This window comes from Miscanthus floridulus, chromosome 8, assembly GCF_019320115.1.
Source record: "Miscanthus floridulus cultivar M001 chromosome 8, ASM1932011v1, whole genome shotgun sequence".
Classification (NCBI taxonomy): Eukaryota; Viridiplantae; Streptophyta; class Magnoliopsida; order Poales; family Poaceae; genus Miscanthus; species Miscanthus floridulus.
In genome coordinates this window covers 22,156,915-22,184,111 of record NC_089587.1, presented here as the reverse complement: position 1 = coordinate 22,184,111, position 27,197 = coordinate 22,156,915, and the positions used below count along the sequence as shown (strand labels likewise).

At 44.1% G+C, this 27,197-nt stretch overlaps 1 protein-coding gene across 4 annotated transcripts; it reads left to right on the top strand.

The window, feature by feature from the left end:
• Positions 1-5,406: 5,406 nt before the first annotated feature.
• LOC136471323 (uncharacterized) lies at positions 5,407-20,401 on the top strand. Of its 4 annotated transcripts, XM_066469054.1 has the most exons (14): positions 5,407-5,668; positions 5,936-6,134; positions 6,730-6,816; positions 6,897-6,959; positions 7,187-7,234; positions 7,464-7,529; positions 7,652-7,735; positions 8,163-9,652; positions 9,987-10,220; positions 10,816-10,854; positions 10,983-12,549; positions 12,639-12,668; positions 12,752-12,785; positions 12,891-13,078. In XM_066469054.1, exons 11-14 carry the CDS (start codon positions 11,855-11,857, stop codon positions 12,894-12,896), a joined length of 765 nt encoding a protein of 254 aa, XP_066325151.1. In that variant the 5' UTR covers positions 5,407-5,668; positions 5,936-6,134; positions 6,730-6,816; positions 6,897-6,959; positions 7,187-7,234; positions 7,464-7,529; positions 7,652-7,735; positions 8,163-9,652; positions 9,987-10,220; positions 10,816-10,854; positions 10,983-11,854; the 3' UTR covers positions 12,897-13,078. The 4 variants fall into 4 exon arrangements, 1 of the variants encoding a protein (XP_066325151.1); XR_010761992.1 differs by lacking the exons at positions 6,730-6,816; positions 10,983-12,549; XR_010761993.1 differs by lacking the exons at positions 6,730-6,816; positions 10,983-12,549; positions 12,639-12,668; positions 12,752-12,785; positions 12,891-13,078 and adding exons at positions 19,606-19,710; positions 20,278-20,401.
• Positions 20,402-27,197: the final 6,796 nt, after the last annotated feature.

The window sequence follows — 27,197 nt, the reverse complement described above, 5'->3', positions numbered from 1 at the left end:
ACTAAAAGTCGTGATGAACACAATAGTACTTTCATATTATATGCTAATTGGAGCACGAATAAACACAGGGGAATGGACCTATATACGAATGGTAGGAATATTCGTTTAGGAAATTGCAGAAGGTTCATCAGTCTCACCATGTATAACCTGCACATCTTTTATTTGGCACCACTGATGTTCTCAAGGAGCAGTCACTTTTTAATTTTAGGTCTGCATGCTGGAAACACTAAAATTAAGAGACAACCTCATTGAGTCGTCTTGCTTGATATTTGCTAATTGTTTCCTTCCATGCATGATTATTATTTTCTTCCATGCATGTGGCCTCAGGTGATCGATTTGTGATGACAGTTTCTTTTTCTATTGCGTGGGGTATCGCATGGCCGGAAGGGAGGAGTCTTGCTTGATCTTTATCAATTGTTTTCTTCCATGCATGATTATTGTTTTTCTTCCATGTGGCCTCAGATGATCGATTTATTTTCTTCAAAGCAGACGGGGATCACAAGGATGACAGTTTATTTTTCTAGCGCGCGGGGTATCGCATGGCCGGAAGGGAGAAGCGACCTCCAAAAAATTCGCACCAAAAAATAGTATTACTTTTAGTCTTTTTAGTATATATATATATATATATGTGCAGGTAATGAGGAAGAGTGAAGAAGGGCTAGAAATGATAATACCAGCACAATAATCGTGCAAAAAAAGTGCTAAGGTTGAAGCTTCCAAAATGGAGACAACATGTGTATATTAATTTAAATTCTTGAAAACATATTACAAACTTTTTGTCTTAGTTTTTCATAAATAATCTAAGACTATATAAATTGATAAGAGTCTCTTCCACTACCAAAACGAAACAGGAATCATCAACACAGGACTCCTTCGCCCCGCCCATCTCCAGTTCTGCTCGACTCCCCATCTGCCCGCAGGCCCGCACCGGGTGTCCCATACTCCCATTATGTCCCTCGACTCGATCCGCACCAACGATGACTCCCCAATCACCCATGCGTTCCGCCCCACCCCACGCCCCCTGCTCACCGGATTTTTTTTAATTTTAACCTTTTTTTAATATAATTTTAAATCTAACACTGTCGTTTTTTTAAAACTAACACTTTTGGCCGCGCCTATTGCCCTGGCGTGGCCAAATGCCTGTGCCGCGCCATGCATAGTGGCGCGGGCCGGCCGGGGGGGGGCGCTGATGTGGCGGGTCCTGCCGCGCCACCGACCATGGCGCGGTAGTGCCACGGCACCGACCCTGGCGCGTCAGTGCCGCGCCCTGTTGCGTGGCGCGGCTGGACCGACCATACCGCGCGAGTAGCCACACCACCTGGCCGCTGCGCCTACCGTCGGCCCAGGCTACCTGGATGGAATCAAAACGCGTCGCGCCTGTATTTTGTTGAGTTTTTTTCACGGTCGAATAGAGAATTTGATAAGCCAATGATTAGTTTTTCGTCTTTCATAATACGGTTATGCACCATTTTAACTAATCAATTATGAAAAATTGCCACTAGTGTCCAGATACGCCGAGACTGCCGGTTCCCAAACGCAGGGTACTTAATCTCGCCGGCAGTGCTGCCACGACTCAACGAAACGAATAAGAAGCAAGTTGACAAGCTGTCACATAACATATTCATTGTTTTGACATAAGTTTGACATAACATAACCAAATAACCCCGCAAGTTTCGGATGCCAATATTCGTTTGACCTAAACAAACTAAGACCCAGGAGTGTAAGGATCCCTCGGACGTCTCTGTCTCTTCGGATTTATTGGCAACATATTGGGAGTGTAGCCAACGTCGGTATGGTCGCGTCGACGGTGCGTACGGCTCGTACCCTGCAGGTATATGATACGCACGATTACTTATAATTCTTTATGATCGTTAGTTCATGGAGCATACGTATTGAAACAAACTATCTTTGTTAGTACCTGTGAGGCTCCTTGGGTGCCAAACGGGGCACCACCTAGCTGAGACATGCCGATCTCGTCCTATGGCCATTCGTCCCACTGGTCGTGCTGTCCGCGGAAGCCCGGGGGATCGTCGTCGTCGTCATCGTCCTCCTCCTCGTCCACGGTTGCAGGGTCCTTCCCAGCGCTATGATAAGGTGGTGTACACACCACGGAAGTGGCACCCTACGTCATCAGCTGAGAAGAGCCGGCTGGTGTCCTCAAAGAGGCTGAAGATGTGCCATCCGACCGCACGGGGAGTGGCAGTTCCTCGTAAGGAGTGTCCATGCAGCTCAACTTCTGAGCTAGCTTCCTGCAGCTCTTCTTCACCTTCTGCATAAATAGACATTAAAGTTAGTTCATTAGCCAAACACATATACAATAAAGATATATTTTTGAAACGGATAAGTTTATGTTTACCTCCACAAAAGCTGCGAGAACGCCTGGCCCATGCCATCTAGACTCGTGAAGCCGGAACGCTGCCTCGTTGGACAGCCTTGCCAATTGTGTCGCCTGGGTACAGAAACGTAGTTGGACAGTTTTAGTACACATACTTAATACCAAAAGGATAACAAATTGTACCATTCACGTATCTTACCACGTATCTTTGAAGCGGGGCTCTCTATAGCTGTGTGTCTTCCCTAGTGGTAACATCGTACACATCTTCGATGACATCTTCCTCCGAGTCCTCGTCAATCGCCACGTCAGTGTACGGAGGCTTGATATGTGTTCTCGTAGACCTATGAAGCCACCGTAGGTACTCATCGAAGGTGTGCTGGTCGTGTGGAGGACCCACAAGGACCGCATGTGGTACCCTGGTCTGCCACAAATGGATGTACGAGCTGTGTGTCACGCGTCAATCCTTGGTCTTGTACCTCTTCCTACGGTCAAACCTACAACAAAATGATATTAGTTGTACCAAACATACCTCTGAATTATAGCATTGTTATTAATCGATAACGCACCCGTGCAATATTTGATTGGTGGAGTAAAGCAGTGGTGGACAGCCTGTCATTCTTCTAAACTGTTTGCAGACCCGGATGGGCAAGTGAATTTCGACCACATGGAAGAAAATAAGAGGGACATCGCAGTGATACTCGTGTGACTCATCCCTAGTGACAGGACTTAGATAGTCCTGGAGCTCCGGAGAATCCCAAGGACACCAAAACATCTGAAATTTCATAATTGTGTTAGGTTGTGATATAGTGTACATCGAAGAAGACACTGCTACGATAGTATAGAGAGCGTAACCTGGTGCTGTGTCAGGACGTCGAGACCGTCCGTATACTCCCTGTACTTGCGCCACGCATTTCCTCTAACTAACTGTGCTTCCGTTCAGATATACAGAGCTGTAGGGAGTGTATCATGCCCGTTCCATTGCTGCATTGAACACGATAATGAATTAGCAACAAATAATCTCATCATATCTAACTGCTTGGAAGAATATAATGAACCGAAGTACTTACCGATAAACCATTATTAAGAGACCTCCCAATGGGCAATCGTTCCCAACACCAAACCTAGAGTAGGTAGGAGCAACCCCCAAGGTTCGCATGTCCTGAGGCGCGACGACAGGCAATGCATAGCTGTCGATACGTCCATGCTAGGACTGCGCTGCCCCAACTGTACCCTGCTATGTTCTCTCACGACTGACAAAGTATGTCAAGAAAGATCCAGCTGATGGTGTTGCCCGAGGCGTCTGGGAAGAGGAAAGCACTAAGAAAGTGCCAGAGCCACACTCAAGCGAACATGTCGATCTGTGCCTCCTCAGCTTGTGGGCCCAAGTACTCAAAGCGCTCTGTGATTCAGGACGATGAAACACCGAAACTTTTTCTGTAATTGATCAAAGAAAATAAGACCCAATGCCAGCTGTAAAGCAATGCAAGTATTAAATAGGCTTGAATTACTTACTTATTTTTTTTTGGAAGCATCGTCGTCTGGTGAAGAAAAACTAGTAAATTGAGCCACCAGCTCCCTCCAGTGATCGTTGTCAACTATCCCTGTCACTGGAAGTCCTCCCAACCAAAGGCCTAAAATAGCCTTGACGTCCTGCAACGTCAAGGTCATCTAGCCACACGGTAGGTAGAACGTGTGGGTCTCAGGCCTCCACCTGTTATAAGAATAGAACGACTATTAGTTGCCTCCAATTTGTTACAAGAAAGTTTACGTACAAAGAATACACTCGCACCTGTCCACAGCTGCAGTAAGTAGTGCTGGATCAATGGGCGGAAGACCGTGGTTGATAACATGGACAAGCTCGAGGAAGCCGACATGCCGTATGTATGGCGTATAACGCTCGTCCCACTGATGCGCCCTGGTGTGAGTGCGGGGCCTCAAAGGACGCAATGACACTTCTGCGTCGTTCTCACTCAAGATGTGTGCTCGGTGCTAGTCGTCGTACTCCACCTCCAGAATAGGGTACAACGGGTGCTGCGTAGGAAGGGCCATCCTATTATAAATTGATAAACAAAGCGTTAGAGTATTCAAATTAACAAAATTCAAGTTAACATTAGTAAGTTCACAAACAAATTCACTAACCTAACTAGCCTAAATCTCTAAACCCAAAATCCTAACTATACTAGATAATAAATACATAATCAATCCATATAAAACTTTGGTTCTAAAATTACAAGTAATCTCTCCGTCTCAAAATAAATACACATCTTGCTTATGTTTAAGTTTGATCAAAACTAAATAAACTGTATCAATTTTTTTATTTCCTAATAAGTTTATTACGAAAATATACTCCATGCTTAATGTAATAGTACATATTATGTTTCATAAATATTAGTACGTTATTATATAAATTTGGTTAAAGACACTAATAGTAGATATAAAAAATACTAACTATACTACATAATAATAAAAAAATATGAAATTGAGAGGGAGGTACCTTAAGATCGGGCGGTCTTGACGCGCCGGCGTTCGTGACGCGGCCGGCTAGGGCGCTGCGCGGCAGGAGTGGCTGGGCGCGGCGTGGGCGAGTGGGCGAGGACGGGCTGTGCGGGCGCGGCCGGGGCGAGCTGAGTCCGGGCGGGAGCGTGCGCGGCGTGAGCGGGCAGGCGTGGGCGCGTGCGGCCGCAGGCAGGGCGCTGGCGGCGGCTGGCGGCGGCATTCGGGCGTCGGGCGTGCGTGCGGGCGGCCGGGCTCGTGCGCGGGGTATATATCTGCTCCTGCCGCGCCACAGATCAGGGCGCGGCACTGCCGCGCCATGGTCGGTGGCACGGCAGGACCCGCCACGTCAGCGGCCCCCCCCGGTCGGCCCGCGCCACGTCAGCCCTGTGCCGCGCCACCATGCATGGTGCCGCGCCACCATGCATGGCGCGGCACAGGTATTTAGCCGCGCCAGGGCAATAGGCGCGGCCAAAAGTGCTAGTAAAAAAAAAACGAAATTTAAAATTATATTAAAAAAAGGTTAAAATTAAAAAAAAATTCGCTCACCGCATCCCGCTCCGCAGTCCACAACCCTGCCCCGCCCCCTGCTCGCCGCCGCAGCTCCCCGCTCGGCCGCTCCCTCTCCTAGTTGCCCGCTCCCCCTCTCAGGTCCCAGCGCGTGGCCGGTCGGCAGGCAGCCAGCAGCCGCGGCCCGCGGGAGAGCAGAGACGGCCGGTCCCGGTCGGCAGCAGGCAGCAGCAGCCGCGGCTCAGCACCTGGCCGGCTGCGCCTGGCGGCCAGCGCGCGGTGCGCCTGTGGGCTGCGTGCCTGCGCTGTGCGGTCCGCCCTACCTGAAATGTGAGTTTCTATCGACCTTGGCTGCTTCTGATTTGATTTATGAGTTCAAACAAGTGCTGCACTAGAACAGTATTCACGTTAAGTCAGAATTAGTAAGTCTAAAAATTCCCTATACAATAGTTGTCGGGCCAGAACCCAGACTCATGTTCGTATTGATTTCTTGTTATTTTATTTAAGATGGCAAGCAACTGAAGTTTAAGATGGCATGTGTTTTCTACCTTGTGCTTTCTGATGTTGGCATGCGTTATCTACTTTATGCACATCTAGAATGCTGGAACTGGTGTTCATGTGATTCACCCACGAAGCCACACTGCGGCCGGAGGTGAAGTGCACAGTCGCACTTGGTGGCCCCCACCTCACCCTTGCCAATACGCTCGCCGCTGGTTTCTGACCTATTGTCGAACTCCCCTGTGGCTGTGATTTGAAATAGGTTAAGGCGCCATCTCCAGCCCAATCGAGCCCACAGGTGAGTTCCTTATCTTTAGATGCTCAATAGTGCTGCTTCTTTCGTGTATACACATGTCATTCTTTTTCGGCTGCCTCATGACTTGCTGACAACTATAAGCATGTGCCTTCTCAGAACTTCTCTGCATGTGTCAAAATCCAACAAAAACAACGAAATGAATATATGATCACTCAATCAGATAGTGCTAATACGTCTGCTTAATCAGCTTGTTCACAATGCGTGAAACTATTAATCTGTGTTTCACTTAGTTTCTGTTCATATCGTTTTTTGTTCTACTACTCATCATTGGATAAACTTCATCTTGAGTCCTATTTACTTGCATCTTTAGTCCTATAACTTATCTTGAAGATTTTTCCCGCAGCATGCCCTGAACAAGCTGTTGGAGAACTTGGCTATCATGCTCTTGTTTTGGCACTATTACTAATAAAATACTAAAATTGATGCTTATTTGTTTGGCGACGGCTCAGAATACAATGTTTGTAAGCGGAGTTAAAATGTATCTGTCTGTTGATTTCGACCCATTATTTCTTTCATACTTTTATTGTGTTTCAATTCAAAATTCTGAGGCTTTAGACCGACTATTTTGGTGATGCAGAATTGTGGCGCTGCTGATTGTTGACTTTGAGTTTTCCTTTCCAACTTCCATTCAAATACACATGGCCTCTCTGAAATAGCATTTTTGGTGAAATATACATGTGCTCAGTTGGAAAATTACCTAGAAACTATGAAGAGTGAAACTGATGCATTGTGCTTCTTTTGCAGAATTGAAGAGAGAACTTCTCAAGGGCATAAAGTGAGATAACGCATCAACCACTAAGATAAGAGGTGACAAAAATTAGCTTGCTGCATATAGTTTTCAGAAGTCTGGTTATGTCTGCTCATTGTTAATTAGTTTTCAGAAGTCTTCAATCTTGTTCTCCCTGCCACCCATGGTTGAAAAATTGATTTCTGTCAAGTGTTCGCAGAATTTGCACAGGTCTTGGTTTGTGAGTAGCTGCGAGGTACACGTGTGATGGTTATTTACTCATGATTATTGCCTTCAATTTTTGCAGGTGGAGAAAGATAGAACTGGAAGGCACGAGGTACAATGCTGACACGAGGTACTTATCCTCAATTTATCTGTGCTTACCGGAGGTTGGAGAACAGTGAATGAGTTAGAGTAGTTGGGCTTACTCATGATACAATAATCCTACTGCAAAGAATGTTTAACTGATTACCGATGTTGCCTATGAACATCAGGGCGCCATTGCTTGCTGTTAAATTGGTGATTTATCATCATAATGGACTAATGGTTTCCTAATTGCTCACTTGTTCCATTTACTTCTGCAGCTTATAATTGTAGGTTGACATTACTCTGGAGGTTGGCATTCAACCATGCTAACTAAAGAGGGAGAGGTATTTCCAATATGTTCAATTAAGGCTTCCTATCTTATAGTATATATTGCTTTGTTCTGTCAAGCCACCAGATGACACAAACTGGGCTAACAGAATTCTTTTTCACACCTCCAATCCTTCAGCTGCCTTAAATCGACATTCTTATCAGGCGACCCAAGGAGCAGAACAGGTGTTAACGACATTCTTATCAGCGGTCTATGGAACAGGTGTGAACATGTAACTTTGATTGTGGATTTTGAAGTCAATTACAACCTCTATTGTTGCAGTCACCATTGTTGCCAGCAAGGCTTTGAGGCATGAGGTTTTTATCTTTAGAAGTTGCACATTATCTTTGTATCAGATAGAAAAACTATACAAGATTATGTATGCTCTGAATTAAATGGTAGCACCGTTCAAGTAGCTATCTGGGTAAATTGGTTTGGTCAGTGTTAGATGATAAACGATATTTTTGAGGAGGGCATATGTTTTCCCAATAAATTAAATACTTTAGGCACATTTGTTCGTTGCTTCTTTACAATTAACAGTGATTAGTAGTATTGTCACTGCATGTGTCAAGCCATTTTCTTTCCCCCTTTGGTGAAGTGATAATTGATAAATTTCTGAGCCGTTGAAATGTTTTTTTTTTCTTAATAGGATCTTTACTGAATGCAGTCAGCAGCGAGGTCCAAGGAGAGGACGATCAAGTACACCAGTGAGTTGGAGAAGAAGGTAAAAAGCTACAAACAGAGGCCACCACGCTTTCGGCACATTTCACGCTTCCTTCAGGTAAGAAATGCATTAGCACATGCAATAGAGTATTAATCAGTCAGATGAATCACATAGACTTCAATATTGTATTTTGCAACATCATTTGACCCATTATGTGTGCTGATAAGATCAAGCATCTATTTGAGCTAATTTTGCAAAGCTATCTAAACAAGAGACCCAAATGGTAGTTATTGATGTGTGCTGTAACAAAATTTGTCAATTTCTTTAGTGTTTTTTTTAATCCTAATGAGACTAACCTCATTCCATATTTCAGAGATGTCTATGCGTAAGGCTTTTTGTCTAAAATACTTTTTTATCACCCGCTCGATGTGGCATTTTTGGCGTGGTGTAGCATGGCTATGAACCAATGATACCTTTACTTTGAGTACAAATGTCCCATGCGAATAAAAGATAAGCTGAAATGTATACGTATGACTGTGTCTTTAGCCTAGGATCAATAGCTAGCTACCTAATAAGTTATTTCTCTATAAAATACTCAATTTCTCCTTACAGGAATCTTTTCTAAATTATTTCTCTATAAAATACTCAATTTCTCCTTACAGGTCCTTTCATATTTGGGTTAATGAAAAATATGATCTACAGGATGCTCAGACCTGAAGTTTTAGCTTTATGACATATCTTACCATGGTAGACAAGCAAGCTTCCTAAATAGTTAATTGTTTGGTTACAGTATCTGAACTGAGCTTTCTTCTAAGGATCCATTACATTGATATCTCCATAAAAATATTTGTTGAGAAGTTTGATTATGAATCTTTTGTTTTTTTGACAACCGTTTTGTGGTCATGTGTTCAGATCCTCTTATTCACTTCTCTGCACTCAAATTCAGTAACAACAGAGTGAACCATGCACTCACTATATGGTAGAGTTCTAAGAGCATCTCCAAGAGTCTTTCTAAATTTCATCTCTAAATCATCAATTGGAGAGCCATTTGCATAACAACCGCTTTCTATATCTTTCTACTCTCCAACGGTTATTCTATATCTTGTGTGCACTCTAGAGAGCCATTCTCGTTTTCTATCTTTAGCCAGCGAGAAATCCAGAATAGAAGATGGCTAAATTTGGATAACCAAATAAAGAAGCTGTTGGAGGGTATTTTTTTAATCAAAATCTCTATTCCTAACAATTAGGAAGGACATAGAGTCTCTTGGAGTTGCTCTATGCACCCTGCCCTTGCTACAAATTGCACTTGACTATGTGTTTCCAGTGACCTTCAGGCCATTACTACTGCAAAATGCTTCTTGTACTAGCTTGCTGGTGGGGATTTACGTGAATTTCCTGCAGATGTGCTACCTGACCTCATGCACCCTTGTTTGGATTTGTTGACAAAGCCTTTTAGCTCTATTGTAGCCTTCCAGGTACTTAATTTCAATGACATGGCAAGATATTTCTCATCCAGTTCTTACCATTTTTCTCCTCTTGAGCAACTTTGAGCTCACAAAAGACACTACCAGGCACTTGCCCTTGATCTTTTATCTCAAACAGTGAGCATCCATTTCATTAAGATATGCTGTGATACACTCTTTGCATATGTTGTGTGATTCTTTTAAGTCACCATCTCCTGATAAACGTTTGTATCTTGCTTCAGAAAATTGAGTTTCTTTATATGCATCATACGTACATATTCAGTTTACTCCACTGCTATCTGCACTTTCTCATGACATTTTTGTCTATTATGTATGTGTTGTTTAGGTTTCCTGAGGAAAACATCCAGGCAACTGAAAGATCAGGTCATTTCTCCAGGAAGGACTACCATAGCTGAGGTTCAGGAGCTCGAGAAGGGTGTGTTTTGTGCAACGCTGATTAGGGCTATTGTTGCTGCCACAGAGCGGTGCCATGAACTATCATAGAGTTTGATTGATGTTCATTTTGGCGGATTTCGACAAGGCTGTGTTTTGTTGATATATCCATGCCTTGGACTGCAAGGTGCGAACTGCTATATAGTTTGACTAATGTTTCATTTCCACTTATACCTGTGATGCAAATTAATAGATCATGTGTCGCTTTAACTTCATTATTGGTGCCAGAAAACCCTTCTTTTGGGAGCAAATTGGATTAATTAGTTTTATCACCCATTTTATTACTCGTAGCAACGCACGGGCATCGGCTAATATTGTATTAAGCTATATGTGTATGTCCTGTATTTTGGTGGACTATATACCTTACTACTCCACTTTGTTTTTTTCTGAGTTTTTTATAGAAGATATATGGCTGAAATAAATGCTTAATGATTATGGTTGGTTCATATGTCATTTTCTGTTACAATCCATATATATAGAACTCATGTGCGTGTATATTAAAAAAAGTTCTTAATTTCCTTATCATACTACGTGGAATATATTTATTAGAATCTACCATCTCTCATAATATTAATTAATTTTATTTCTTACTGATTTATATATAAATTCTCTAATCATCACTATAAGCACGTGCGTGCCGCACGTGCCTATTCACTAGTAACCACAAATGAGAGCTAGTATTTCTTGATGCAATTCCAAATGATATCATTGTTCTTTTTCAGAATATGGACGATCATACTCGCAGGGTGAAATTATAAGAGGTAACCACTATTGTAAATAGTTTCTTTTGTTGCATTATGTTATCGTTACATGTATGAATGTATGAATGCTTACTATTTGCAGTATATTATTCTTTTTATGCACGGTGTTAAATTATTGTCAACTGTAGTTATGGCTCAAGTCTAGACCGACCCCGGCGATGATTTTTCCTAGATTCACCCCTGTTCGTCCATAACCACAAATGAGGGCAGGATTGCTTGGTTACAGTGGTGGTGCAAGAAGAAGAACGTAGATTAGAAGTGGTGCAAGATAATGAAGTATATCATGAAAGAAACATCCCTTCTTGGTGTGCTGCAGAAGCACAATGCACTGCAGTGCAAAACCAACCATTTCACAAGTTACATGACATGGGCGGAACCAGCAAAGGACTCAATAATTTTTTAAACAAAAATCCAAGTTGGTTGCATACACTTCTTTGCAAGTAAATCAGATCAAAATACAAATCCTCCAGGACCAAGTGTATCGTCAGTGTCAGTCAGCGCACAACATAACAATGGGTATAGGAAACGTGATAAGTGATTGCAGAATTGCATAACTGCATCACTGAGTCATAACCAAACATGGGCAAAGCTTAGTACGGCAAAGAAGAGAGAAATGACTATATGGCATCATTGTGGATTCAACTCTCAAGGAGTAACATTTCAACATTGTACCACTCTTCTTCTGCTAACTTTATTTTAGAAATTATCGTGAAATCTTCCCACTTCTCTAAACCCCTTTCGCCACTACATTCCCACTGTTACCTAATCAACTAAGAAACAGATAAAAAATCAGGGAGTCTGTTTGTGAATTGACGAATCCCCAAACCAAACCAATTCACAGTACCTGATGAGTGGGATGAACCAGCTGCAGCTCGCTGTTGCCTACAGAGTCCACTCCAGCGAGCGTCGGAGTGCTCAAGGTTGCTGCTAGATGACTGAGATCCGCGAGCCACCCTAGCTGGACGCCGCCTCCTCTTCGATCTCTGCTCCCACAACCCACATGATGGGGAGCTCGCAGATCCAGTGGAAGCAGGAACGCTCCAACATGATGGCCAGGGAGCTAGTAGATCCGGTGAAAGCGACGAAGTTGTTGGTCTTCATGTGCCTGGACTGTCCTAGCCCATGGGGCCACTACATTAGATCCGGAGGCGGAGGAGCTCAACTCACCGAATTACACACACATGCCGACGCGGGGAGTCCGCTGACCACCAAAACCAATGTTGCGCAACTTCCCCCGATCCCGCCTGGCTGCCGTGTCTTTAGAATGCCGTGGAGCTCGTGCGGCTGCCCAGGCTGCAGCGATGGCGGCGAGCAGGGAGAAGACAAAGAGAAAGGAGAGAGGAGAATGAGGAGGGGGTTATGGGCGTGTTTGGTTGTCCGCATAAGGGCAAACCAGGCTCCCGGGATGCAGCCTGCTCATGTTTGGTTTGCTGGTCAAGCTCCCGAGCCAGGCTCCGCTCATGCAAAACCCCCCTCCTGGCCTGGCTCACGAGGAACGCCCAAATCGGTTGTTTTTCTTCAGCCTGGCTCGCTCCGTGCTCCCGCGAGCTCGCGCGCCTGGCGATTCCGTGCGCGGGGAGATGGTGCGAAGATCCTAGGGTTACCTCCCCCGTTCCCGCCATTCACCGCCTATATATCTTCCCTCCCGCCGCTTCCCTCTCTTCTTCTTCTTGTCGCTCCCCGTCTGCGCCGCCGGTAAGCTCCACCTCCTCTTCCTCCTCCCCCGGTGTTCTTGATGGATTCGTGGTCTCCTAATGCCTACCCTCTCTCTCGATTTGTTGCAGGTGCCGTGGATTTGCGTCCTCTCGAAGCAAGTGAGTTTTTCCCCTTCTCTTTCTCCATTTTTTCTGTGCGATTTGAAACCCTAGGTCACCATTGTTTGTTGATCTCGCTGCAGGCACACCAGATCTGATTTCTTGGCTGTTATTGCGGTATGGATCCTTGTTCTTAGGTCTCAATTTTTTTTCTTGTTTTTTTCAAGTAAAAATCCTATTTTGTGTATGCTAATCCACTTTTCTTTGCTTGTGTGCTTGCAGATCTGAGCTCCCTCACCTGCTGGGTTGGGCTTTTGCTGGTGCTGCTGCTTGTTGACGTGGATATTTTGTATATCTACTCCTCCTCTCGCCTCCCCCCTAATCTGTACCGTGCGATAGTGAGTCATGCGTTCTTGGATTCGGATGCATGTCCTACTTTGTGAGATTATGAGCAAGTATATGAAGTTGCCATTTTGTCTGAGCTATTGTCCAAGTCTGTGATGATTCCTTTTGTCCTGAGCTATTGCCTTAGTCTATGATGATGCATTTTTTCTGAGCTATTGCCCTAGTCTGTGATGATGAAAGTCTTATTTTTAGCATGTTCTAGTATTCGATGAATCCTTTTTCTGAGCTTTTGTCCAAGTCCATGATGATGACATTGTCATTCTGAGCATTTGTCCTTAAATTTCATTCATTTTTTCTAGATGGACTTGGAAGAGAAGAGACGCATTCTTTTTGCTCGTGCTGCTGCTCTTATCACTGCTATGTATGCCCTGCTGTTTGCTAGACTTAGAATGCATCAGAGTCAGCGGCCTCAGATCAGTTATGGTCCAATGAGCATTAGGGATGAGGAGCGCCAAAGGAACTTGAACTTAATTTACAACTACAATGATATAGAGTGTGTGAACATGCTTAGAATGAGAAGGGCATCCTTTTTTAGTTTGTGCAACTTGCTTAGGGAGAAGAAGCTACTTGCTGACAACATAAATTCTTGTGTTGAAGAGCAAGTTGCAATGTTTCTCCATATTGTTGGTCATAACCAACGATTTAGAGTTGTAAAGCAAAACTGGAGAAGGTCTATAGAGACAGTCCACCGCCATTTTAAAGATGTGTTGTATGCTATTGGTGAGCTTAGACAAGAGATGATTAGACCTCCAAGCAATGAGACACCAGTAAAGATTAGCAACAGCCATAGATGGTATCCTTACTTTAAGGTAAAAAAAAACCTGTCATATAGCTGCTAGGATATTGTTGCATTAGCTCATGTCAATTTACTATGCAATTTTGGATGCCATGTAGGACTGCATTGGGGCCATTGATGGGACTCATGTATTTGCCAAAGTTCCAGCCAAGATGCAAGCTGCATTTAGGGGTAGAAAGAATGCCCCCACACAAAATGTGCTAGCAACAGTTAACTTTGACTTGAAATTTACCTATGTACTGGCTGGTTGGGAGGGATCAGCTCATAATGCCACAATTCTTGCTGATGCATTATAGAGAGAGGATGGGTTGAGGGTTCCACCAGGTAATTAAATCAACTGTGATAATAAGAAGCAAATGTAACTGCAAAATGATGAATCTAATTGAACTCCACATTTGTTTTAGGCAAATTCTTCTTAGTAGATGCTGGATATGCTTGTCGGCCTGGATTTCTTCCTCCTTATCGAGGTTGTAGGTACCATCTTAAAGAATATGGGAATAGGAACTACCCAACCAACCCAAAAGAGTTATATAATTTGAGGCACTATAGTTTGAGAGTAACTGTAGAAAGGGCATTTGGGACTCTGAAGAACCGTTTTCGCATCATTGACATCAACAAACCATTCCATCGCTTGAGGACACAAATCAAGCTTGTGCTTGCATGTTGTATAATGCATAACTGGATCCTTAGTTTTGGGGTTGATGAGGTTATTCCAGAAGAGTTCTCTTGGGTACCAAATGACACAAACAGTCAGCCCCATCCTGCTCATATGGATGACAATGCCGCCTGGGCACTTCAGAGGGATGAATGGGCTAATCACATGTGGGCTAATAGGGGTCTTTCTAGAATCTAGAGTTCTATTATGTATCATTAAGTTGCCTGTAATTCATTTTATTCATGGACAAATGCTGTTTTTTTTTGTGATTCTACACTTGATCTGAGACTTTGGGCAATAGCAATGATGTTTTTTTTCTGTGATACTACACTTGATCTGAGACTTTGGGCAATAGCAATGATGTTTTTTTTCTGTGATACTACACTTGATCTGAGACTTTGGGCATGTGCAATGATGTTTTTTTCTGTGATACTACACTTGATCTGAGACTTTGGGCATGTGCAATGATATTTTTTTCTTGACATAATACACCTGTGCTGAGGCTCTGGGCATGTGCAATGACGTTTTTTTTCTGTGATACTACACTTGATCTATGGCTTTGGGCATGTGCAATGATATTTTTTTCTTGACATAATACACCTGTGCTGAGGCTCTGGGCATGTGCAATGACGTTTTTTTCTGTGATACTACACTTGATCTGAGGCTTTGGTCATGTACAATGATATTTTTTTCTTAACATAATACACCTATGCTGAGGCTCTGGGCATGTGCAATGATGAATTAGGCTATGACTGAGGAGATGATGCCTGCTGATGAGCTTGTGTTCCCTGGACTGGATGGTGGTCTTTTGGCTGGTGACAATGTGGTTGCTGGGGATGATGTGACTGGTTTCATACCAGCATCACAGGAACCTGCTCAGCAGAGGACCTCTCTGAGGTGGACTGAGCCCATGTCTGCCTTTGTGCTAAAGCAGATGTGCCAGCTCATTACCACTGGAGTGAGGACTGATAAGGGCTTCAAAGAAGTGCACCTGAACAAGGTGGCAAAGGCCCTGCAAGAGTTCTGTGGTCATGAAGTTAGTGGTACCCAGGTGTACAACCACCTGAGGAAGTGGAGGCAGAGGTGGGTGAAACTGTCCAAGCTGAGGGACCTTAGTGGAGCTCAGTGGGATGAGGACAACTGCATGATTGTTCTTGAGGAGGAACACTACAATGGTCATACCAAGGTGAGCAAGAACCTGTGATACTACAACTTGATTTGTTAGATGACTCTTTGAAACATTTTGTCATTATGGCTAACAAGGGACAGTTCATTATGCAGGACCACCCCAATGATGCTCCACTGCTCAACAAGCCCATACAACACTACAAGCAGATGATGGTCATCTTTGCCAATGGTCAGGCAACATGCAAGTGGGCTATGGGCTCCAATGAGCCACTTGGCACACCATCTGACTGTGCTGAGAGCTCACTGAAGACTGAGATCCTGAACAGTGGCAAGATTGTGACTCCTGAGGATACCAAGAGTGAGGGAGGAGTTGGTAACAAGAGGAAGAGATCCATGCTGGCAAAAGATGATGTTGTTCTGTTCACTGGCATGACAGAGGCAGTGAAGGATGTTGTTGATGCTATTAGGTCGACCAAGGTTGAGGATTCCCACCCTGAGCTGTATGGTGCTGTTATGTTTGTGCCAGGCTTCACTGAAGAAGCACTGATGTGTGCTTATGGCCATCTGCTGGACAACAAGGCCTTGGGTTCAGCTTTTGTCAAGATGTCTGACTCCCACCGTGAGCTGTGGCTAAGGACCTACTTGGCCAAGCACTACTACATGTGAAGGCTTCATAGCTTGGGGTTGATCCTTTTATGCAGTGCCTCTTTTGTGCATACCTAACTATAGCTGGTGGATGTGTAGTGGGTTGACCTTCTCTTTTGTGCAGTTGATCTGATCCTGCATAGCTTACTTACTAACACTAACATATAGTTAGTGTCTTAGATAACCCTGCACCTACAACCTAGATCAACCTAGTGGTGGCAATCTGACCATGAGTCCATTGCCAATTATGTGAACCTTATGGTTCTGAACTTGATATGGGCACCAGCCTGTGCCTGTGATTTGTACAATTTCATTCTGAGCACTTGCCTTATTGCCTGTGATGTTTGTTTTCTTATATCTGAGCACATGTCCATTGCCTGTGATGCTTTATGACTGAACTGAGCACTTGTCTATTGCCTGTGATGTTTTTGGATTGATCTGAGCACATATTCATTGCCTGTGATGTTTTTTGATTGATCTGAGCACATGCCCATTGCCTGTGATGTTATTTTAATTAATCTGAGCACGTGTCCATTGCCTGTGATGTTTTTTTGATTGATCTTATGGCTTGGTATGTTGTTCATGTTGGGAAGGAGCCTGGGGTCTACTCCAGCTGGGCCGAAGCATACAACAGATGGCATGTTCGTAGTGGAGCCTGCAATATGTATTGTAAAGAAGGGAGGTCACAACTGGAAGGATGTTGTAATTTTAGTGGAGGGTCTAATAATATTAGTCCAGGCTTTAGTAATTTTAATTTTGCTTTCCAAAATGATGTAATATTCATTGCAAACAAATTGTTGTACCAATGTTTGGACTTGCTGGTGGTAACCTTATCACTCAAACAAAGTGGTAACTCCACCAGCTTCTATGCGGGCAACCAAACATGGTTCCTGCACCCTCACAATTTGATTTAGATGCAAGTTCAGGAAACCAAACACCGGCTGCATGTGTCCAGGCTGCAGAGAGCCAGCCAACCAAACACCCACCCCTTGCATGCACAGGGCCAGGCCAAAGGGGACCTGGCTGGCTGATGCGAGCCAGGGTAGGCTGAGAAGTGTACCAAACACGCCCTATGTGTCTGGGCTTCGGTCTGGGTGGAGGGGTTGTCTGCAAAAATAAAGGAACTCTCGAATTTTCTCTTCTTCCGTCAAAATAAAATTTATATCAGGGGGTCATTTATGTAAAACATTTCTAGACATGGACACTGTTCATGGACGATGGGCTGCGGGTTAGTTTCCAGAAAGCAGGCGAGCTTTTCTGAAAAATAAACAGCACCAGATGTCAGCATGTGGATGAACCACAGAGTCCTGAATGCTCAAGCGGAACCGAGTGGGTTTTAAACAACCCTGATAAGGAATATACATACCTATTGGATGCTCAAGCCGATTCCTTAGAATCAAGTGGACGGGGTCGACCCACTTTTCCTCATCGCTCGATCTTCCTTTTGTTTTTTCTTTCTCGTGTGACCAGAGAGGCACCGCCACCTGGGGCTTCTGGATCTCGTCGCCGTCGGCTGCTCGTTGAGTGCTAGAAGGCACCACCGTCGGCCCCTCGTCGAGCGCCAGGAGGCACTGCCGCTAGGGGATGCGCGGCTTGCCGTCCATGGACGACCATGAAGCCGTGCGGGCTGTCTTCATCCGCAATGGCCCCTCTGTGTTGTTCACATGCAAAAGGTTCGGTGCGCGTAGGAGCTCCGGTGCGCTGAGGTGCGGTGCGGTGGAGCTCCGACGGATGGAGTTCTGGGGTGGGTGGAACTCCGACGAGCGGTTTTGTCAGTGCGGAGAAGAATGACAGGTGAGCCCTAGTTGTAAGGTATCTTATATTATTCCACTTTTAAACCAAATAAGAAACTGGGATGAACCCAACCCATACAACCAAATAAGAAACGGGTTCACTCCATTCAAAAAGTCAGGGATGGATCTAACCCATTCCAGTAAGTCCCAGGATGAGCTCGAGTTATAGGAAGTTGAACTTCGGAGGCTTTTGGCACATAACGTGCGTCCGTGCTCTGGTTGAGGAGCTTGTAGTGTGAAGCAGGAGAATACAAGCAGGCTCGTGGTGAAATTGACAAGCTCATTTACCACTAGGAAAGAACTATCTGCAGAGTCTGCATCTCATGGAAGAGACGAACAGGGAACAATCCGTGGGCTTGTTTGGAACGCAGGAATTTTACAGGGATTGCGCAGGAATTTCACATGAATCAATTCAATTTTACAGGAAAAACGTAGGAATAGGAAAATTTTCCCTTGTTCCAAACAGCAGCTACCGGTGCATACAAGTTACGAAAGTTTGGTGGTTTACAAACTGGACCATGTCCCCTTTTGGCATTGCAGATTTGTGGTGTCTTTCGCAGTTTTTTCAATACCTGTGTTGGAATTGTAGATTTGCAATGGCTTTGAAAACGAAGCACAAATTTGCCCAAAACATGCCCAACTAAACCTGTGTGGTCCTCGATTTGGTGATGAGAATGTATTCTATTCTTATCTATAAAATATACCTGTTACTACGACATGGCTTTTGACACCCAATAATGATATCACACCAAATAGGACCGAAGCCCAAGTGTCTCACAAAGGCTGGACAGCAGACCGCCTCGCAAGAAGAGGGTTGCCTCATCCTGAATACTGTCCGCTGTGTGATCAAGACGAGGAAACAATTGACCACCAGCTAACCTCGTGTTTTTTCCCGCCTAGTATGGTACAGGGTTCTGCAGAAGGTCGGTCTGCAGGATCTGTCCCCCCGTCCTGCAGATATCTCTTTTGACGGCTGGTGGGCGAGTACAAGCAATAAAATTGATGGTCAGGCAAGAAAAGGGTTTAACACCATCGTTATCCTTGGGGCTTGGTCGCTATGGAATCATTGTAATCGATGTGTCTTCGATGGAATCAATCCTAACCTTGAGGATGTTTTTGTCTCTCTCAGAGATGTTCTGCACCTTTGGAGTTTGGCCGGTGCTCGAGGAGTTTCACATCTCCTGGCGCCAGTGCCTACCAATGAGTGAACTCTTGGATTTTCTTTTGGTCAAGGGTCAGTATTCTTAATCTGCTAGTGTGAGGTTCTGTACTAGGTTTAAATGTGTTGTGTGTGGGTGTGGGTTTGTGTGTGGTGCTGTAAGACCACTTTTTTCCATTCTTCTTAATATAATGATACGCAGCTCTCCTATTTGTTCGAGAAAAAATGTTACATGAGAAGATGTGGTTCCTTGGTGGTACATGTACAGAAGTTCACTTGTTTCTATATGTCCAACTGTACAAGTTCACAATACCTAAGGAAGATGGCCTGTACCATTCTACATACTTTGTTTGCACTTTTCTGTACTTATTGGTCATGTGTTGTCTTTTCGGGTTTTTTTTTTTGTTTCTGGACAGGGGTTCAAACAAGCACTTATAGAAGTCCAGGCTTTAGGAGTGAAGTGCAGTGATGAGTTAAGAAACCTGAAGCCCTCAAATTGGACATTAGAGATCTTAAGAAAGGTTAACTGCTCCAGTCGTTTCTGCAAGTTTAAATAGAGTCTCATGTTCTTATGGCATTATAGATCTTAAGAACAAACAGTGTTTAAACTTAGATTGCATGTACCCTTCTAATACTTGTTAGATATTATGTGTTCTGCTCTGTAAAACTGAAAGAAGCTTGCTTATATGCAAAGTATCTCTATTTTAAATATGAAATAATTGGTCTCCTGGCTTTATAGTTGTGGTGTCATTGTAAACTAGGTGAATAGAAGAACCTCTATTTTTTTTTGCAATGGGTGTATTGTATATTAAGCACTTCACATCAACACTAGATTGTGTTCAAATAATCATAGGACACATTAACACCCTGATGCACACATAGTCCTACCCAGGAGGAAGAAATCTAAATAACATTATGGATCATGCTAGGAGCTGGAGGTAGTGACTGCTCAATAATTTCTTGGCACTGGAATCAGAATTTGTATGACGAAAATGGAAATTATTAGCTACTGGGCTAGCCTTAAAATGACTGTACTTGGTACTACTGCTTCTTGTTTCTTAAATGTCCATGTTTATCTCATCTTTCAGATTACAAACAAGAGGTATCTCTTGCGCTGATGCTTGATAAGAGAAGGACAGAAGTGTTGGTAGGTTTCCTTTGCTGCTAGCTGCTACTAGCTAGTTCCCACATTGCCTTTATGCACACTTGTAGATAACACATGGAGATGCATATTTTCATATATTAAGATCTTTATGCACATTTATGGTGAATGTGACAGCTTTCAATGCTACTGCTATACCCCTTGCTCCTCTGAGATTCACCCTGTTCGCTTTTGGTTTCAGCCAGCCCAAACCAGCCAGCCAACAATGTTTTTCTCTCACAACAAACCAGCACCAACCAGTCCAAACCAGCCCAGAAACCAACCAGCGAACAGGCATTGTTGCTGTTGCTAGCGCTCCGATCTGCAGCGATCCCAGCCTCGCGTTTCTTAAATATAAATTAGCCTTCCTGGCTCTTATGTAATAACTAGCAAAATGGTCTGTGCGTTGCAACAGAAGTAGCCTTCATTGAATCAAACTATCATAAATTTAACATGAGAAAATGCATTTAATAAAATCCACTATACTACCAACACATCAAATTATTACGTCGCATAGTATGGGCAAAAAATGAATGCCAGCTGATGGCTTAAATTCACCAGTAATTATTTTCTTTAGATTCCTAAAAAAGGTATTGGTTCTTCGTCTGAAATGGAGCTTCGGCATACATAACTATGGTTACTCGGACCAGTCGACCACAGTTTAGTTAGTTTGGCCCATCTTTTTCTAGTGTTGCCCAAAACCAGGCCGTTGGCAATGACCTTGCTCTGAATTGCGCCGATGAAGAGGCACACATGCAGTTCATCTCTCATCTCATCCTGGTGTCCACAAGCGATTGATTTTTTACCGGCCATCCTATCTGCTCGCTCATCATGTACAACAATTCATCTGCCATCTCTTCGGTTACTCTATCTGTCCCATCGTCTCTTCCGCTCCGCATGACTCTAGTGCCACCAATACAACACGCCGGTCCACAAGAGTTGGTTTAGTATTAGGATTTGGAGCACGTTCATCATGGAAAGTCCCAAGTCCGTATGGAATAGGAATACACGGTGACGGCTCGATTGATGATGCACAATTGAACCTATGAATATACATCTATGTTTTATCCTTTATTATCTTAATTTTTCAATCTACTATTTCTTCTCGTTATTTGTTGTCGATGATGTTCATTGCTTCAACGATGGAGAAGCTCAGACTGGCTAGGGCAGCACATAGCTGCTGCATGCTCTGATGGGAAAAAATTGGGTGCACGACGGGCGCAGTGAAGCACGTGTGCCCGCGTGGATCTAGACTCCATCGCATGACACCTGTGAACGATGCCCCCACAGGCTTCAGATCGACACACGGCTCGGCTCCACATCGGCTCGTTCCCATCGCAATCGTCCTCCGATGCCGCCGTCGCCAGTACCCGCGGCCTGCGCTGCCTACGACCTACCAGGTCCACGTGGCGTCCTTCCGGCAAGGGGGCACATGCGTGCATCGCTCCGCCCATCGCGCACCTAATTTTTTTCCCACTGATGGGGTCCTCCCGGGTGCGTGGGGGTTTCCGGTCTTAAGTGACCTCGCCGGCGTGTCTGGTGTACCGCGCTCTCGACGAGAGCTCCTCCTGCGACGTGTCCTGCGCATCATGCTTGTCTCAGGACCATGGGGTGATATGTTCATGTGCGAACACACTTTTTAAATACAATTCATAGCTGACCACGGCTTACTGAAATCAACCCGTGTGGCCGCGTCCGATTGATTAAGGAAAAACACGTAGCTCCGATCATGTGTACACGTCGTTCCCTGATCACGCATGCATGCAGGTCTCTCTTTCTCAATCAAAAACTCTGACCCATGCATGATATACAGGTGCATATAAATTTGCCTAATTTTTATTCTTATACTATCTTTTTTATATTTGGATTAGGATTCCTATTTAGGTACTCAGAATCCGAAGAATCTATTTGGATTACAATTAGAATTCCTAGCTATCTATGTTGCTGGACAAGCACGACATGCCGACATATGTCATATAAAACAGGAGGGTCATAGACACGTAACTGAGACAACCATTCACGAAGTTAGTTAGGAAAGACCATATAAAAAAGGGAAGAAATTTTGGCTCTTTAATATTAGACCATATAAAAAAAGGAAGAAATTTTGGCTCTTTAATATTAGGTATATAGATATAGATACATAGAGTGTTTTTTAAGAAACAGGGGCTTACCCCTGCTAGTTAAATATATATTGAATCAAAGGAGAAGAATGTAATACACAAGCATCAAGAAACAAAACAAAAAAAAAAGAGACAAAGAAGATCATAAGGATTACAAAAGGGCAACTTGCCATTGCTCAATTAGGGGAAAGTAAGCTTTCTTTTCTCCATGGACAACAAGGAATTTTTTTTGCTACTGCCTGCAATCTTATCGTTACGGAAAAGGCGAAAAGCGACAAACGCTCGGCTGCGAAGCAGCCCACGTCTCTCCACGCGACTATGACACCCCCGGAAAGACCCACCGCCGGCAACACAGTATATTCAAAGTCCCATAGCAACTCCAACAGAGTTTATAAAAATAAATGGCTAAATTCATAATTTAACCAATCTCTAAAATATAAATCCCCACAAAAAAAAAACCCAGAAAACTCCAACAACCCTTCTAGTATGGCGAGGCAGATGGCTAGCATCACATGCAAGCTATATTTACTATGCGAGAATTCCGAGATAGATGGCTTTGGTATTTTAGAAAATCAGATGCCATAGCTGTTGAACTCTCTTTTCTTTCTAAAATAGTCAAATATAGATTACACAACATAGATGATTCTTATGTTAGAGGTGCTCTTAGCTCATTATAGTCAAAGACCCACCACTGGCCAGCTTCGACTGTATCAGCGGACAAGGTACGTACGTTAGTACCAATGCAACTTGGTGTCATGTTTACTTTGGCATATTAAGCTATGTTAACCTGTCCTTCACTCCACAACCAATGGAGGACCTGGTCATCAAATGCCGACAATAACAATGTGGTTGATGGACTCGATAATACCCATGCGTTTTTTTTATTTTTTGCAGGTGATAATACCCATGTGTTTATGTCTCTACCGGCGGAACACACTAGGCATGTGATTTATATATATACTGTTGGACTTCTCCTCACTCGATCGTCCACCAACCTGCTCGCTCATTCTTTTCTTCAACGTACAAAAACTTTCGAAAAAAAACAACCAATGGCGCATTCAGGAAAGAATCTCTCTGCAACCGTGCTCCTAATTGTCATCGTGGCCGCCGGTATGTACGTGCACATGTATGAACTGTTGGAAATATAAGTGTCTCTCCTAATAGATTAAGTTTGGCGTTGAATTGGCTAGTGTATACAACTTAATATGTTGTTTTGATTAATCTTTCGGCTAATTAACCACTTTCTTGCGTGTGCTAGTACTATGTTCAATGCCTACATGCACGCGGAGTGAATGCAAGCAGTATGCTAACGGTTGGTGTGAATGCCGGCACCTGAGTGGCACTTATTCTGGACCGTGCTTTGACAACAACAGCGGTTGCAACGATATTTGCTTATCTGAAGACTCCAAGAACATTTACGGCGAGTGTGACGACAACTATCAATGCTCCTGCTTTACTAAATGCTCCTCTCTCTCCTCTGAGACTGGTGCTGTTGCTAGCGCTCCGACCCAGCTATGATACATATAGGCCCTGTGTTGGATACTCTAGCACAGCTAGAGGTTAGAGTTAGTTTCTAGCTTAGGATTAGCCCTGAACTAATTCTAGCCTAAGAGATGTTTGGATACAAGGGTTAAAATGATAATAAATGTGTTTTTCAAATCATTGGTGTGGGTGAAAGTAGAGAGAAAATAGTGCACCCCACCTCAAATAGCCCCAACTAGCCCAAATAATCACCTCTTTGGGGATAGTTTTTTAGGGTGGGCTAGTTACAAATAACCCACTCTAGCCCTCCTGTTTGACTACTTTAGGGCTAGTTGAGCTCCAACTAGCCCAAACTAGCTCTAACCCATGGATGCAAACAGGGCCACAGTGTTTTCTTAACAATATCAGGATGGGTTACCTCTGCTAGTTAAATATTGAGTAAAGTGTACTACCAGTCTCAAAACTTAATTACATCGCTGTCATTTCTAAACTTGCAAAACTGCCCGGGTTCGAGGAGGCCGTGCTCCTCGTGTTATGCTCATGCCGAGGACCACGTACCAAAAATGGCCGGCGTGTTATGCTCCTCGTGTCGCGGCAACGCACGTGCGCTTCGCCATGGACCAAAAATGACCGCTGGCCGCACTTGATGGTGGGCTTGTCGCTGCTACTGCAGTGCTACACCAAAGTCGAACAAAGATGAGAATAAATGAAGAAAGCATCCATCTAAGGAGGGAGGAAACAGAAAGATATAAAAGTCAATAATAACCCGAAAAGTTTCATTCAAGCGGCTAAGTCTATATCTATATCTCTACTAGATATATTCCCCGCGCATTGCACTGGGGCCATAAAATTTTGCACACACCTACGACGGCGATGCATGTGGCTTCTAGCTTAGACAAACATATTAAGAATTGTACAAATCTAATTACATAAAAAAATATAAAGCTCGTTTCACAATCTTTATCACTTATATCCTGTAGATTTGTTTATAGAAACCTAACGATATTGGTTTCACTTTTTTATAATTAATACTTGTGTGGTTTATTATTATGTATTTTACAAGTCCAATCTGATTTGATCATTCCAGGAAAATATTAAAAAGCTTATAAACGATTTTTTTCTCATAGTTATTTATCAACGTCTGACATATAGTAGCCCTAATCATCCATTCCAACCTACATCTCCTCTCTAATAATATCATTCCACTCAAGCACCATCATCATTCTCCATCCAACACTACTACTCAAATGATTTTACAAGAAGGTGCACTTTTATGTCATAAAATCCAACTGCCTCGTAAAACGCCTACGGATTTCCGGAGGCGGACATTTTTATTTACGGAGGTGGTCACAATTGTCTGCCTCGTAAAATCGATTTACAGAGGCAGTAAAAAATAACCATCTCCTAAAATTAATTTATGGAGGTGGGCATTTCAAGGAGTCCGCCTCCAAAAATGGAGGCATGCAGACTCCTTACGAGGCGTGCCTTCATTAATATTCCCGAGGCCTAGCAAAAAGCCCAAGTCTAATTTCTACGGGGCCTATATAAATACGATGACTTAGGTCACAGCCCACACTCTCTCAGCTCTCTCCCCCGCGCCCCTCCCTCTCCCTAGTGCAGGCGCACACAGAGTGTCGTCCGCGCCCCTATCTCTCCCCCGAGCCCCTCCCTCCCCCCAGCGACTGTGCACAGGAACATGCCCCTCTCCCTCCCTCCCACCTAACCGCGCCCCTCCCTCTCCCCACGCGGCGGCGGGGCAACTTCCCTCACTACTAGAAATATCCACTTCTATGACGAATAGCTTTTGTCACTGAAGGAGCCGAATTCGTCATAATTTCAGTTTTATGATAAATTTATGACAAAAAACGGTTCGTCACATAAGTCGCGTCATACTTGAACTTTTATGACAATTTTCGTAAATCGTCATAGAATTGACTTGATATGTGACGAAAACAGAATGTCATAGAACTGTTTTGACATGCGTGGCAGGGGGGCTGTGTAACACCCTCGGTGTTATGCCCTAAACAAACTACTAAATCATGTCTTAAGCATCATGTTTATGTAATAATGCATGTGATAGAAGGTGTTGATAAATTTCTTATAGCCTAAAATAACCAATAAAAAAATATTAAATGAATGTTGATTCAATAGCTCATGTATATCAAGTAGGGTTGAAAATCAATTTTTATTAAGCAAAAGTATTATAGAACATATGTGTGACACCTTAATAAGGTTTGAAGTATAAACTTTCTAGATGACAGTGCAACTCTTGCTGTACAAAAATAATATGACTAGCTAGTATTTCAAATGGCTTGGAAATGGAACTTGAAGTCAAATTCAGCTCAAGACTTGAGAGAAATTTTAAGTTCGAAAATAGTGTGACAATGCCATGTTAGCAAATTAATTCTGGAAAATCTAGCTAAAGGTCAATGCCGTGTTTTGCTCCTTATGGTAGACTGATGTGCCCTCGTTAGCATGGTCGAGGTAAATTAGCTTCAACTGTGTTAGGATAGTTTTTAGACGCACTTTAAAATTCGTGCACATCATATGCTTGGCTTGGGCGAACGGTCACCTCACGTGGCCGCTCGGCGTCGCGTGGCTAGCCGTGTTTTGCGCACCGTGGTGCTGACCCCGGTCGGCCTGTCTGGCCGTGGGTTGGCCATGGCCGGCTCTAGCGGGTCGCTGTCATCGCCCTATAGCTGCTGGCCAGCGCGCTACTACCCCTGCCGCTGCCTTACTGCCTCATGCTGTGGTGCGGCTACTGCCCTTCTCGCCATCCCACGCGTGGGCTTGCCCTGCTGCCGGCGCCGTTGCGTCGCCATCGCATTCGCGCTCTCTGCAATCCTACGTCGCTGCCTGGCCCTATCTGATGGCACTGTCTCTGCCGCGTGTGCGCTATCGGCCAGGCCATGCGCATGGCCAAGCTGATGTCGCGGTGGCCTTCCTTCTTGCCGATGTGGCGCTCTTTCCATAGCTCGAATCACCTACTCGCCGAGCTGCTACCTGCCTCCATAGTCATGTCACACTAATGCCTATGTCGCGGTGTCACTGCCCTCCCTTGCGTCATTTTGTTGCACCGGCCTTGCGAGACGGCCCCACGCGCGATCGCTGCTTCACTGCCGCCGCTCGTGTCCTGCCATGGCCGAGCAGTCCCATCATGGTGCTTCATGACGCTCTCTCTAAGTCTTCCTCGTACAGAGGCCTCGTTTCATTAATGCAGCCTCGACCGAAGCAGGCATAGCCTTGAAGATTTGCTCCCCCGCTT

Coding starts and splice junctions, on each gene's coding strand:
- LOC136471323 (XM_066469054.1), top strand. CDS start 11,855: ATGATGGGGAGCTCGCAGATCCAGTGGAAGCAGGAACGCTCCAACATG. Junction 12,550..12,638: donor GCTCCCCGTCTGCGCCGCCG/GTAAGCTCCACC, acceptor GATTTGTTGCAG/GTGCCGTGGATTTGCGTCCT. Junction 12,669..12,751: donor TTTGCGTCCTCTCGAAGCAA/GTGAGTTTTTCC, acceptor ATCTCGCTGCAG/GCACACCAGATCTGATTTCT.